This window comes from Copidosoma floridanum, unplaced genomic scaffold, assembly GCF_036245765.1.
Source record: "Copidosoma floridanum isolate Cflo_tuat_1 unplaced genomic scaffold, Cflo_Japanese_pri ptg000021l, whole genome shotgun sequence".
NCBI classification, from domain to species: domain Eukaryota; kingdom Metazoa; phylum Arthropoda; class Insecta; order Hymenoptera; family Encyrtidae; genus Copidosoma; species Copidosoma floridanum.
In genome coordinates, this window is record NW_028321898.1 from 19,291,960 (window position 1) to 19,305,649 (window position 13,690).

The window sequence follows — 13,690 nt, forward strand, 5'->3', positions numbered from 1 at the left end:
GATAAAATTCTTACGATTTTTTTTTTTCTACCTTGAAATGTGGTCAATCTTGTTCAAATAAAAATGACGGAATATTAATATTATAATCTTGCATTGTAATATTTTTAACATAAATCTGTACATCAAAAATTCAATTCGTCAACATTACTTTGTTCAAAGCTTCGAAAACATGGAAATCAATTAGTAAAAAAAACTTTGTAGTGTAGTAAAAGAACCGATTTTTTTATGATGAAATACTTTTTTCGATTTTGGGAACATAAAACAAGTTTTAAAAAATTCATACAAATTAAAAAAATTTGAATTTTTTTAAGATCTACAACTATATTTAACGAAAATAAAGTTATTCGCGAACTTTGAGGGACAATTAAAATTATCCATCACATTATCTTTTTTTACAATATTTCACAATATTTGATGGACAGTTGACATTGTTCCTTCCAAATCCAAATAATTACTTAATAGACACTGAAGAAAGATCTTTCCAAAAATGCTTGGACATTTGAAGATCGAAGCCGACTAATCTCGCAGCTAGTTTGCATCAGTTGAGTAATATTTACACCAAAAAAAAATCTTTTTTGTATATTTTATTGGCAATTTCAAGCATTTTAGTTAGAAAAAGCAAATTTTTCCGGTTGATGGGAAAAAAGTTACCAACTTTTACCATGAAAACACACGTAAGATTCACCTCGCGGTTAACGCCACGTGTGCTGATAATAAAAATACGATTGTTAGCTTTTACCATGACCTCACGCATGATTTACTAAGCGTGTCGATGTGCGGTTCGGTATAATGACATTAGCCACTAATGATTTGACAGCAAATTACATGACAACGCGTTTACACGTGACAATGATGCCTGCACCATCTCTCTCGCACTCGTCGTAACACAAATACTAGAGGTAGGCACAACAGAGAGCAACCGATCTATAGATCTTGCGGCCTACCATATTGGATTGTTCGGCAATCAATGCACAGAGCGCGACATTTAATTGAGGCTAGTGGTAATCAGTCAATTTCTGTTTGTACAAAAAACTAATCAAACAAACAAAAATTGCTTTCAATTTAGTTTTCAAACATTTTTTGGAATTTCAATATTAAAACAATAAGCTCCAAGTGCTGCTACGTGCTTAAATTTTATAACTTGAAGCACGTATTTTTTACAAATTTCGATCATCATGAATGAGAAAAAATAGTAGATCTGAAGTATTTCGTGGGTGAGGGCATCTGTTTAATAATCTATACAATAATCTGGATGTAAAAAAAGTATTGGTTATAAAAAACGGGAGATCCAAAGTGCACTGTTTTGCGTCGTTTATAACTCTAGCTTAATAACTAACATTGTTATGAATAAATGAACAAAGGGTCCGTAGACTCGGTTTTGTGTAGTTGACGGCACGTATGAAAAATTTTACAAATACTGCAATATTTTCATGCCCTGATTGAGATTTTTTTAAATAGAAGCCAAATCAAAATTTGGGGCTGCAAAAATTGACAGTGTTCTTGGATACTTTGGAATACAAAACGGTTGATTCCAAGTGTCTGGAAATTAACCATTTGACCAAATTAAATAATTTGTTGGATAATATATTTTTTTTTTTAATGAAAAAATCAACGACTAGGCGCCACAAGCCGCAAAAAATGAAATTTTTAAATGCTTCGCGTTACGGTAATGACATTTTGGCCTGTTTTTTCAACTTTAAGGCAACGCAAAAAAATTTTCCGACTCAAATTAACTCGGTCCGTCGTTTTTAAACTTATGCTTCAGGGAATATCGCCTTTTTTGTAAAATGACCCATAAATTACGTAACAATCAATAATATTGTTAATGAAAAACATGGGAATCGGAACGCACTGCTTTACACTGTTGATGGCGTTTGATGATAAATGTTATAATGATTAAAAAACGGAGCTCCAAAGCGAACTGAATTATGTTGTTGATGGAACTTGTATACGATGTTTTTGGTCAACATTGCACATTCATGTAGAAATATTACAAATCTCGTGTACGAAAGTTGATGGCTAAGTATACAGCCATTTCGTTTCTTGAGGCTATTGCTATGGGGTAACAAATTTGTATACTACAATGCACTACTGCACCCATCTATGAGGTATATCTTACAATATATTCGGAAGTTGTTCTATTGATAAATTGGAACTGAATTTATCTACAAACGTTAAAATAGCAACAGTGTATTGTATTATAAAGTGTCGCTGGTAATTTATTTTCGATACTAAAAAATACGAGATTTTTGTTGACTTTTCAGTGATGAGTACTTCACGTCAATAATTTTCATAAAAAAAAAAAAGGTCAACAAAGTATTCTGACACTATAGGTTAGTTCAATCTGATTAATAATGAGTCATTTATATAACAAATTGTGTAATTTTCACGTATTTTTTGATAGGATTTTTCGCGTGTTTGAATCTCCCGCTAGTTTGCCAGTCACTTGAAGATTTCAGCCCCTCTCTCTTACCCATGGCGGCTACATTTTTGTCTGCTCTCTCTCGGTGTATTATATACAGCCACTACTTTGAAGCTAACCGTACGTATGTAGATATAGCGCGTGGGTAAGATTTCCGACTTTTGTTTGCAGGGCGCATCACAGCGAGAGAGAGCGAGCTTCGGAGTTTCGGAGCAGTCAACCTCAACCATAGCTCGGGCCAAGTGAGGTGGGTGCGCACACGTATACATACATGTGTATACACGTTGGTTGGATGAGAGTCACGAAAAGTCACACTTGTGGATAAAAAGTGTGGGTATGCGTGTGTACGTATTTAATAAATAAAAGAGATAAATAAATAACCCGTGGTCTGCAGTGAAGCACAAAGATATATATTGCACACAGTAAGTACGGACGGAATATGGCTGCCAACGAGCATCAGCAAAAAGTGAGTGTATTAGCGTATTTACTTGCCGGATACGGATTGTTGTTTTTGTCTTGTTTAATCGCGTGCCTCTCTACAACCCGCTGCTCCCTCGGCACCAGATGACATTTTTTCTCTTTCATGTTTTTTACTAGCTTTCTTTCTTTCTTTCTTTCTTTCTTTTTTTTTTTTTTTTTTTTTTTTTTTTTGACAGCATATCGAGCACGATTTTGTTTACATCCAAGGCGCAATTTTCAACGATGGCTTTAACTGCCCAAGAATATAATGTCTCTTTGCACGTAAAAGTATCAAGTTACGGGTACCTACATTCTACATTTTATGGTGAAACTGGAGGAGAAAGACCTTATTTCAATTATCGCTCTTGCAAGGTCATCCATCATTCAGAGTTCATATACATCATAAGCATGTAACAATAACACACGTACACCCCGGAAAGGGAGAATGGGAGCACAGGGAGGAATTAAATGGCTTTGTTCTTTTGTCACATGCCCGGGTTCGAGTTGTCCTCGTCCCTCGTGTCACCTTTAGCATATCCTCGGCGAGGAGACTTTTCTCTTATGTTTGGCCATGTGTACAAGCTCGGCCGTGCCGATCGCGTAGAGGAAAAACAGCTGTCAGAGAGCTAGTGTGTCGACTACACTCTCACCTATACACTCGAGACGAGTGCCCGCAAAAAAAAAAAGTCATACATCGCGATGACGCTTCGAAAACCAAATAACATTCGTGTGATTAGATGCCATGTCCGTAAGGCCATTATGCCCATTCCCCTAATGGTTGCTTTTTTTTTTAAAACCTCCCAATTGTTACTACACTACTATTTTATCTTGGTGTACTCTGTCATGCAATATTTCTCCCCGCGCCACCTCCCTTACAGTTCTCTTCTTCGCATCTCTATTCACGGCTCTTTTGAAGCATACGTCAAAATGGTCTCTCTTTGTTTGTCGTCCCCTTGTGTCTTTTTTTTTGTTTTTGTTTTTTTGTTTACTCGAGTTGTTGCAACGTACACCGCGAACGGCATTTTTCAATGATTTCAATAATATATTCCATTGGCCGTCATTGAAATTATTAGATTTCATTAGAGAGTAGATTATCACGTATTTGTAGATGGATATACCTTGTAGATCATAACATTTTATTTTAAACCAGGAGTCACTCTGCGTCATCCGTTATTATTGGTTTTTTCCAAGTCCCGATCGTTTGATTTTTTCGTTGAAAAAAAAAAAAAAAAAAAAAAAAAAAAAAGAAATGTATCAAAACACACACGGTACGGAGTAACGGACTTTTCGTTCGTTTTCACCCGAGAATTGTTTCGTGTACTTTTCCCCAGTTACTTGACGGTTCAAAACGTGCAAGCGCTTGGAAAAGAGAAAGAGAGAGATGATGATTTTAATAGAACATTTTTTTCGCAGAACCGCGACGATCGACTGTGCTGCCGAGTTGACGCTTTTTTACATGTATATAACAGCTCTCTCCGTAGCCCCGACGTTGTGCAAGTCATATTTTTTTCACTTATGCTCGTAGCCGGTGCATTTGGCGATTACTTTATTCTAGAAACGAACGTCGGGCATCGGTACTTTGTACAGCAGAAGAAGAGCATATGGCGCGCCGAGAGAAAATCATCGGAGACGGTTTTTCGTTGGGAAACAGTTTTTTCCCGTTTCTCTTTTTCCACGCAGCGCCGCGAGCCCCGATAGTGTGTAGGTACTATTTCTTCCTGATAAAGCTTTGGCTCATAAAACGCTTTCTCTCCCTCTCTCTCTCTCTACCTACATCTCTTTTGAGTTTATTGATTAGGCGTGTAAAAGTTGATTAATTAGGCGTGTTGTTTGCGCCAGCCAGCTCTTCTCCGCGTGCCAGTGGACGACCATTAGTTGCGCCAACGGCTAACCAACTCAATTCACAAACAATCGAACCAAATGGACAATTTTCAATGTGGACAAAGTTAGCTATTTCGTACTGATTTTTTACTCGTCGTTTGCTTGGCAGTGCTCCGCATTTTGGTCAAATGTAACATCTACACTCGAATAGAACTTGATGGCTGAACTACGCGAGGATCTTTTTCAAGCACGTATCATTCACTCCCTCATTATCCAGCGGATGATTCACGGCTCATATTTATACATTCAAACATTGGCATTTTACTTCATGATTCTAAATTCCAGCAACTACACATGTATCACTTTTCTATCACCCACCCGTAGTTTTTGGTAAATGCTTTTCTTTTCCCATACATGTAGTTTGTATTGTTGGTAGAATAAGTACATGTGCGAATAAGTACGGCCAAGGGTGAAATTGTTTTTGCAAATCGAACGTGCCTTTTTCAGGACGAGGATGACGGCCAGGAGCCGGCTCACCACGCCAGGAGGCCGATGAACGCCTTCCTCATATTCTGCAAGAGGCACAGGGCCTCGGTGCGCTCTGGGTTTCCGCACTTGGAGAACCGCGCGGTTACGAGGGTACTCGGCGAGTGGTGGGCCATGCTGTCCAACGAGCAGAAAAAAGCCTACACAAATCTAGCCCAGGAGGCAAGTAATTCAACTTTATCGTTCGGTTATTTGAAAATTCGTTAAGTTTCCTGTCCCCACAAGAATACACTTTCAGCGTGGAATGTACCGTGTACGCAGAGCCTGCCTTATTTTGTTGTTTTATCTGTTTGTAGATAAGACTGTTAATTACATCTGTAAAAATACACGCTTTGCTCGTGAACGCAAGCTTTTATAAAGGCTTTCTTCTACGGTATCTACAAGTATATACCGAAAGACGTACAACAGTAAATGACTTTGGGCTTGTGTTTTTCGTGGTATTTTTAACGATCGCCGTCGTTGCTTGTAACATTTTTCACGATGTATATTATCTATGTCCTTGCAGTACAAGGATGCATTTTTGAATGCCAACCCCGACTTCAAATGGTACAAATTGCCAGCCCCTCCGCTTCGCACGTTAAACACGAGGCCAACGAATAAAAAAACGGACGCGGCCCAGCTGGAGTATAAAACGGCCACTGGTGAGTCGGATTTCGCCAGGTTGGAGGAGGATTCCATACAACCGGGGAAACTGGCCGACGAATCTCAGATTGGTGGGCTGAGCTCGCTGTTCACGCCGCAGAAAATTGCCACGCAACATTTCAACTCCAGCAGCCGTCTCGTGACTAACGAAGCCAATCCCGGAGTACTGAAACCGCCAAAGAAACGTTACACGGTAGTGCCGGTCTCGCCCGGGTCCAAGGAGGATTGCAAGGCTGACTTGTTCGGTGGTAGGAAGAGCAGGGTAGAGTCCGACTGCAGCAACAACAACAACAACAACAACAACGAGAGCAAGCACCTCTCGGTACTTGGGTTTAACATATTGACCTTTTTCTTTGTCATTACGATAATTCTTATTGTCTTTTGATTTCCTTCCCTCCCTCTTGAGTTTAGAACGCAATGGACGATAGCGACGTAACGCAGACTTACATCGAAGATGCCAGTTTTCAAAGTGAGAGGATCTGCAAGGGCCTGCGCTACCAGAAATTTTTTGTAGACCCGCTGGTTGTCCAATCGAAGAAGCGTCGAACCTCTGGCTACGCGAGGTACGATTACGACGAATAGTTTGGCGTGTAAAGGTCATTTTGATCATCTCGTGCTTAAACTCATTTGCATTTTTAGTTTCGATCAACACTCCATTTCGTCGAACGTCAGCGAAAAGACAGATTCATTGAGCAGCGAGGGTACGAGTTCTCGTGGCGATTTGGAGCACCTTGTCGAAGGGTACGGCTATCATTACTGTGTTTCATGAACTAAACGATATCTTTTTTGTGGGGAACTTCACGTAAAAAAATTGAATTTCAGGGCTGAAGGTAATTTGGAGGCGTCGAAACCAGAGGACACCGAGACCGAAGGGGCAGAAGGGCATATTTCTTGGACCTCGCGCAAGAGGTTTAAGGCAGAGTAAGCTTTAAACACTCATATGACGCAGAGCCATGGAGCAAAAGTGTAAATTTAATATTTAAATTGCCACAGAGACTTCAATCTCGAAGAGAAGATCGAGGCATTGCCATCCCTGAGCTTGGAAGAATTTCAGGCAATGAAAAAGCAGCAGCAAACCAAAAAGAAAAAAATCACCCAGAAAGTTGGAGGCTCGTTAAAACGGCTCCAGTACAACAGCTCGGCCGAAGAGAACGCACGAAAATCCAATCAGCAAAAGGAAACGGATAAGGCCATGCTGGTCGGCAGTCAAAAGAGAAAAGCACGAAAAAATAGTATAACGAGGAACACGGTGCAAGGCGGCTCGTCTACTATTAACGTGGAGCAAGAACCCAAAGGTAAGCAACATTTGTTACCTGAATTTTTTTTTTCTGTTTTTAATTACGATTGTGTAAATACTTACAATCATGATTTAAAAAATTCTAGCATGGTGCACATCGCCAGATCTCGAAGCATTGGCATGCCTAGCAGCAGTTGCTGCAAATCGCATCAAGTTAACCAAGTCGTAAAGGTTGTTTTATTCTCGTACGATTTCACCTTTCTTCCGTTTATCTCTATGAGTAAATTTTACCTCTACTCTTTATTATTATTTTGAAAAATTTATAAAAACGTTATTGATCGAATTTTCCTCACGATATTAGTGATGTATTCAATGAGTTTGATATTAATTATTGTAAAGTAAACTAGATTTGAAAAAAAAGAAATTCGGTACCAATCGGTTGCACAAAAAAAAAAAAAGGTAATTCTTGTGTATAAAACATGTTTACACGCAAACAAATTTTCATAATTGTCCGACCGCCACGGGAGGGTTTTGTATACATTAAGAAATCTCCTCGGCAACTTGATGTTACTTTATGTTTATTGGATTGCTGATCACGAATTTCTTGATTAGGCCGAAAAGTTGTAAGTTATTAACAGTTTTATAGAAAAATTAGTTAATTTTAAGAGATTTTACCGTTTGTGGTCATTATAGGCCAAATTTGATAGCACCAATCGATTTCACGGAAAAAAATTACATGTAAAACATACTTTTTTTTCATAATTTCTATTTACAAGTAAGTTGTTATTGTTGTCATAAAATACAAAGAACAAGCCACCCGTGACTTGTGTGCGCGATATACGCCAGTACAGGCGAGCCGCGCGCGATTAAAATTAACGCAAATTGGATAAAATGTAAACGTGCTTTTTTACAACATTATCATTATCGCATTAAAAACTTTTATCCACAGGTATTGAGACTTTTAATAACGTGCAATATTCCTCATTTTTCCATATTAAATTGTTGATAATTAAATAACTCACAACTTTTCGGCCTGGTAACCAAGAAATTTGTGATTAGCAATCCAAAAAACGTAAAGTAACGCCAAGTTACCGAGGGGACCTATTAATGTATACAGAACCCCTCTCCCTAGTGGTCGAACTATAAGGTTTTATAAAGTATGCCAAGGTTTTTTTTTCAAAAACGAATGCAACTTTGATTTAGTCTAGTGCGAATGTACATGTGTATAAAAGTTGTAGGTGCAGTATTATAAAATTTTATTTTTTCCTTAAGTTCTTATGTTACTTGTCAACGAATTCGCGTTTGCATAATAGGAATGGAACTTATCCGTATATGAAGATGTAACTCGCTGTGGGCAAAACGCTAAGATTTAATTATTGAAATTATTCATCGTATTGAAACACGAGGAATAACCATAAGCATAAAACAAAAATATGACTATAAACGACTATCATATTAACAACTACTAAACAATGTCAAAACTATTTTTTATTTTTTATAAAACTATTCAAGAACTGAAACTTTGTGATTTGCGAATCAAGTCACGGCGAGTGTACGTCAGTATCAATGCATATAACTCCGAGACGCGTGTGCCTTGCCCATAAATTTTGCGGACACGATATTTTTTAACTTTTAAAAACAGAGCTTATTTTCTGCTACAAACAGATAAACAAAAATTTTCAAGTGATACACATAGTGATCCGAAAAGACTGCAAAGGTTTATCTTGACAAATCGGTTCTTAGTCAATACCAAATATAAAAATTCAATGCTCGCATGCATTTTTTAATTAAACTGAAGGGAAAAAAAAAATTTCTTTTTACAAAGTCGAAATAGAACTAATAGTACCTAATAATTTTTTTTTTTATTTATTTTTTTTATTTGTTGACTCAGTCTTACGAACTTACATTACTAATTAGTTGAAGTAATAGTATTTTTTACGTACGCGCCCTTTAAGTTAACACCATTCCGTACAGTTTAATAATGTACAGACATGATTTACTTTCGTTTGATAAGTTAACAAATTTGTACCGTTGAACTACAAGTCAACATATTTGCAGTGTTGCAACATAGTCACGATAGTTGTTTTTTTTTTTTTTTTAGTGGAAACAATGCAAGGAGTACAGATTTTTACCAATTTTTCACAATTTGCGTGCTTGAAGTTATGAACAGATTTTATTTATTTATTTTTTTATTTTAATATTATTATTGATATTTTTTTTTTATTTTTAATGAAAAGCGGCACGAAAAAATTGATGTGAAAGGAAAGTTGGGGACCTTTTTGTACAAAAAAAAAATAATAAAGTAAAACGGTTGAAACTAAAGAGCTTAACTCTGAAAAAGCTTTTTATGGCATGGACCAAAAACAATGGTAAAAATTATGGTTTATTACAATATAAAGTAACCCTTGGGAAATGTGATGTACAAAATTGCCTCTGACATTGAGCATAGTTTCGTTTAGTCTCGTTAAAAATTTTTATTTTTGAAATGAAAAACTCGTTACCTGTGTCATCTCAACCCGTTCGGATTAGCATGTTACTTTTTTAAACTTCAATTCATAGCATCCAAATAATTAAAAAAGTTGAGAATCATTAAAAAATGTTTTACAGAGGAATATCCACCTCAGCTGGTACATGATGATTATTTTTAATCACAAGAACGCTTGGGTTGAAAAACGAATTCCTGTAAAAAAAGAAATGTTGAAATGGGCTACAAGTACTTTTGTACCATTGAGAATCTCTTAACCAAGCTAGGCTTCGATTCCCCGATTTGTAAAAGCAGAGAGACGATAGACTTGCGTTGACAAAACATTAAGGCCACTAATACATAAGCATATATTTATAATATTTATATAGCTTAACTGTATTTCTATTAATACAATAAAATTGTATAATCGTTAACCGACTACTGGGAAACTTTTTAAAAAATCTACGTCGTATAGTTTTCGGGAAAAGATGTGGCGAGAAAAATGTAAGAGAGATTTGTCTGTGATGATTTTTTGGCTAAAGTGAATTTTTACTATATTATATTTTTCTACATCGACACATTGACTCTTTGATTCCGTTGAGCGAAAAGTAAAGATTTAAGGGTTTGTTTGTTTTCTCTGAAATAATGAAATGAGACAAAATTTTCCATTAGGACCCGGATTCCGGATGACGAGATGAGGGCTCTTAGTTTAGAAATGAGAGCTTTTTTTATCACTTTGTATTTTTTATAATATATTGTTGAGAAAATTGATTGTTTATTAAATTTATCGAGAAATGAAAGTTTTTCCTTGGCATGTCAAATAATTAAATATGTTTGATGACGAAATAACCTCACCTCAAAAAATGTATCCTCATGTACTTTAACAACACGCTATTATGTATGCATACAATAATCAACGTGTGACACTAAAATCCTTAAAGAATTAAATTTTACAAACATTTATGAATAATAATTTTTTGATCTTCCTGACTAATAAGCATAAAGAGACAAACAGATCTTTCATACTTGAGAAAATAAATTACATGACCAAACAATAATTTATACACTACGTGTTAAAGTAAGAGAAGATTGTAAATAAAATGAAATTCCAATTCGTAGTTTTTAAGTGGGTATATGGCGTATGACATTTTTTTTTTTTTTTTTTCTTACTCATAATACACAAAAGTAAGATTCACTTGTCTGCCACCGAGACTGCGTGGATATAACGAATAAAATATTTCAAACGTGCCTTGTTGAGACGATTATAAACAGTGGAGGTCCACCATGAAAAAGAGAAATTACATTACCTGTAATTTCGGTCGCAAATGAAAAATCATTGTATGCTTAGTTATCGGATGAAGGAGCGTTATATATATGTACATTAAACATACACTTAGTTTTTGGCGAAATTTCTCCAAAAGTTTTTTTACCACAATATTTTACTTATACCGACCCTACTGTAAATGTGTGATGTTTGGGACATGAATGGAAATGAAAATTTTTGGGAAATCTTACCTTAGAAGTGTATATGCCATAAATAACGTGTACCTATGTTTATAACTACATTGATGAAGAGTATTTTTATTCCTAAATTTTTATTGCACAAAGAGTGTATTAGCTTTGACAAACAAAGGAGGATTACAATACGTAATTTATATGAAACTATGAAACATAAAAAAAACAGAAGAAAAATCTATATAATTATGTATACACACATGCTTGTAATATATAGTGTAATGTTTATATCAATAATCAATAAAGGTACGATATTTTGATGTAATATTTAATCCCTATATGGATCATTATTTCATATTCTATTTTCGACGTACATTTCTTATATTTATTTTGTCACGTGAATACTAAAATATGTTTATTTTATTATGTCTACATGAGTCTCGTTTTTGAAGTATAACCATTACATAAAAAAACTTTTATCATGAATATTAGTTGATTAATGAATAATAATACAGACTCGTTCATCGAACAATATTTATTACATCTAGGTTTGAAAAAGAATTGTCATCAAAGTACATTAATATTGTATCTTAAAGGCTCTCGCGCCTTGGAACATTTTTTTTTATCAATTCTAGAACGACTGTGAAAAATGGTAAATTATGATTACAAAGTTGTGCCCCTTTAAAATAAAAAAAGTTCAAAACACCTACAATCCAAATCCAAAATAACGTATATTGGATTTTTTTGTAGATCCCTTTAGGTATGGGTCTTTGCACAAAACAGCGATATTTTGTAATCCAAATCATTTAAAACTACGCATCGAATTGTTTTTAAGTATTCGCAATATCTATCTTTACCGTCTTTGTTTAAAAATTCTGCTTTCAGTGATACATGGAGCTTTAATAACAATGCTATCGTATTGACACGCCAGTCGTGTACCTTATTTTGACGATTTTTAATTTTAGTTTTTAATGGTACAAATGTCTTCCATCGAGTCAAATAATTACCTCTTGGACTCTTAAATAGGGCCGTTTTGTAATCTCGAGTAGTTGAATGTGTCGTAAAATTTCTTTGCAACCATAAATTTTCAATAAATTAATTAATGCCAGTTTGCTAAAAATATAACGTAATTTTCCTAAAAAAAATTTCTATAAAAACTGCTTATAACAATAATTAAAAATAATTTTTTCATTAATAACAATGCATTACGGTTTGAAGAAATAATTGAGGAAAAAAAATAGTCAAAGTATTTCAAACAGTCCTGAAATATTTTTTATTACATATTTTACAACAAATTTTAGTACCCAAAATGTATTTCACACTTATCTGTCAGAAAAAAATCGTTGTTACTGTAATGTAAATAAAAAAGGCTTTTCAGCTAAAAATGCACTTCATCCAGAAAAAAATGTACCTTCGTTTCCAAAAATGCAAATTCCGTTTGATTATGAAAAAAAGTAACTGCCATACAAATAATTTCAATAAATGTATCAAAGAAGTCATACATTATGTTATGATATAAGGAAAATCATTCTAATATTCATCGCAATAAGTGATAATATATATTAATGATTCCAAATAATAACCGTTTGCTTTTTTATTTAGTTCAAAATAAGATGCCATTGTTTAAAACAACAAATTAATTTTAGGGTATTCTATGTATTTTACTGCAATGCTGCTTTGCTCACAAATCATATGAACAAAAAAAAAAATCGTCAGATTTAATGTTACCCCATCTTAAGTATGGGCATATCTGGTAATCCTATACTCAACAATTTATCTTCCAGTTAACATTAAAAATGTACCTTAATAAATCCTATAAGATAATATACATATTTTATGAACAAAATGTTGCTCTAAGCTAAGCTTGCATGTAACTTGTTTACAGACTAGTGCAAAGTCATTTTGTGGAACTTTAAATATTTAAAAATTATTTCCTGAATAAAGTGCTTTCGTTAGTCATGAAAATTTTCATTAAAAACTATTTACAATAAAATAGTAAGAAAAAAAAATGTTTTCTTTGAGAAAAATCCAATACATTCAATACATTTATTTTTATTAAGAAGTATTCAAAAGCATGTAAACCAATTTTTTTTTAAAAGCTTTGACTCTTTATATTAAATTGTTTTTTTTTTTCTAATTTTAGTGGACACATTTTTGCTGAAAAAAATTTTTTTTTAGTACTAAGGTATATAGATCTGCTTAAAAAAATTTTTTGCAGCCGTAATAATGCATTGCATTTTTAGCACAAAAGTTTTCGTTCAAATTGACAAAGTAGGTAAGTATTCGTCCCCAAGTCTGCTCATTTACCGGTAAGGCTGACAGACTATAGTGTGTTTTGGAACTGAGTTTTACTTATTCCACACGTATTAGTACAAAAAAAAAAAAATTTCAAATTATGTAAATCTAAGAAATCCAGTATATTTAGTAAATATCTAATTAATCTATAAGTGCTGCATAAAATTTCGTATAAATATTTTCATTTAGCAATTTATGTTAATTAAGTGCTTCTTTGCGCGTCAAATGATTGACAATTAGTATAAAATAATGATAAAATATGATTTTATCCTAAAATATCTTTCAAAATTTTTTTTTTCGTATTGTTTCATGTATTTCATCAACCTCAATTATTTAATTGGTAAAATAA

The 13,690-nt window shown here is 34.3% G+C and overlaps 1 protein-coding gene across 2 annotated transcripts; it reads left to right on the forward strand.

Moving 5' to 3' along the window:
• The first annotated feature begins 2,604 nt into the window (after positions 1 to 2,604).
• bbx (bobby sox) lies at positions 2,605 to 11,346 on the forward strand. 2 transcript variants are annotated; one of them, XM_089594424.1, is made up of 8 exons: positions 2,605 to 2,888; positions 5,210 to 5,410; positions 5,754 to 6,212; positions 6,302 to 6,471; positions 6,530 to 6,631; positions 6,713 to 6,811; positions 6,884 to 7,185; positions 7,274 to 11,346. In XM_089594424.1, the coding sequence occupies exons 1-8, from the start codon at positions 2,862 to 2,864 to the stop codon at positions 7,354 to 7,356; spliced, it is 1,443 nt and encodes a 480-aa protein (XP_089450550.1). In that variant the 5' UTR covers positions 2,605 to 2,861; the 3' UTR covers positions 7,357 to 11,346. The 2 variants fall into 2 exon arrangements, with proteins under 2 accessions (XP_089450550.1, XP_014207857.2); XM_014352371.3 differs by having other exon boundaries at positions 6,302 to 6,453.
• Positions 11,347 to 13,690: the final 2,344 nt, after the last annotated feature.

Excerpts from the sequence above, each read along its gene's own strand:
- bbx (XM_089594424.1), top strand. The coding sequence starts at position 2,862 with ATGGCTGCCAACGAGCATCAGCAAAAA. Across the intron at positions 2,889-5,209 it reads CCAACGAGCATCAGCAAAAA|GACGAGGATGACGGCCAGGA; the intron begins GTGAGTGTATTA and ends TGCCTTTTTCAG. Across the intron at positions 5,411-5,753 it reads ACACAAATCTAGCCCAGGAG|TACAAGGATGCATTTTTGAA; the intron begins GCAAGTAATTCA and ends ATGTCCTTGCAG.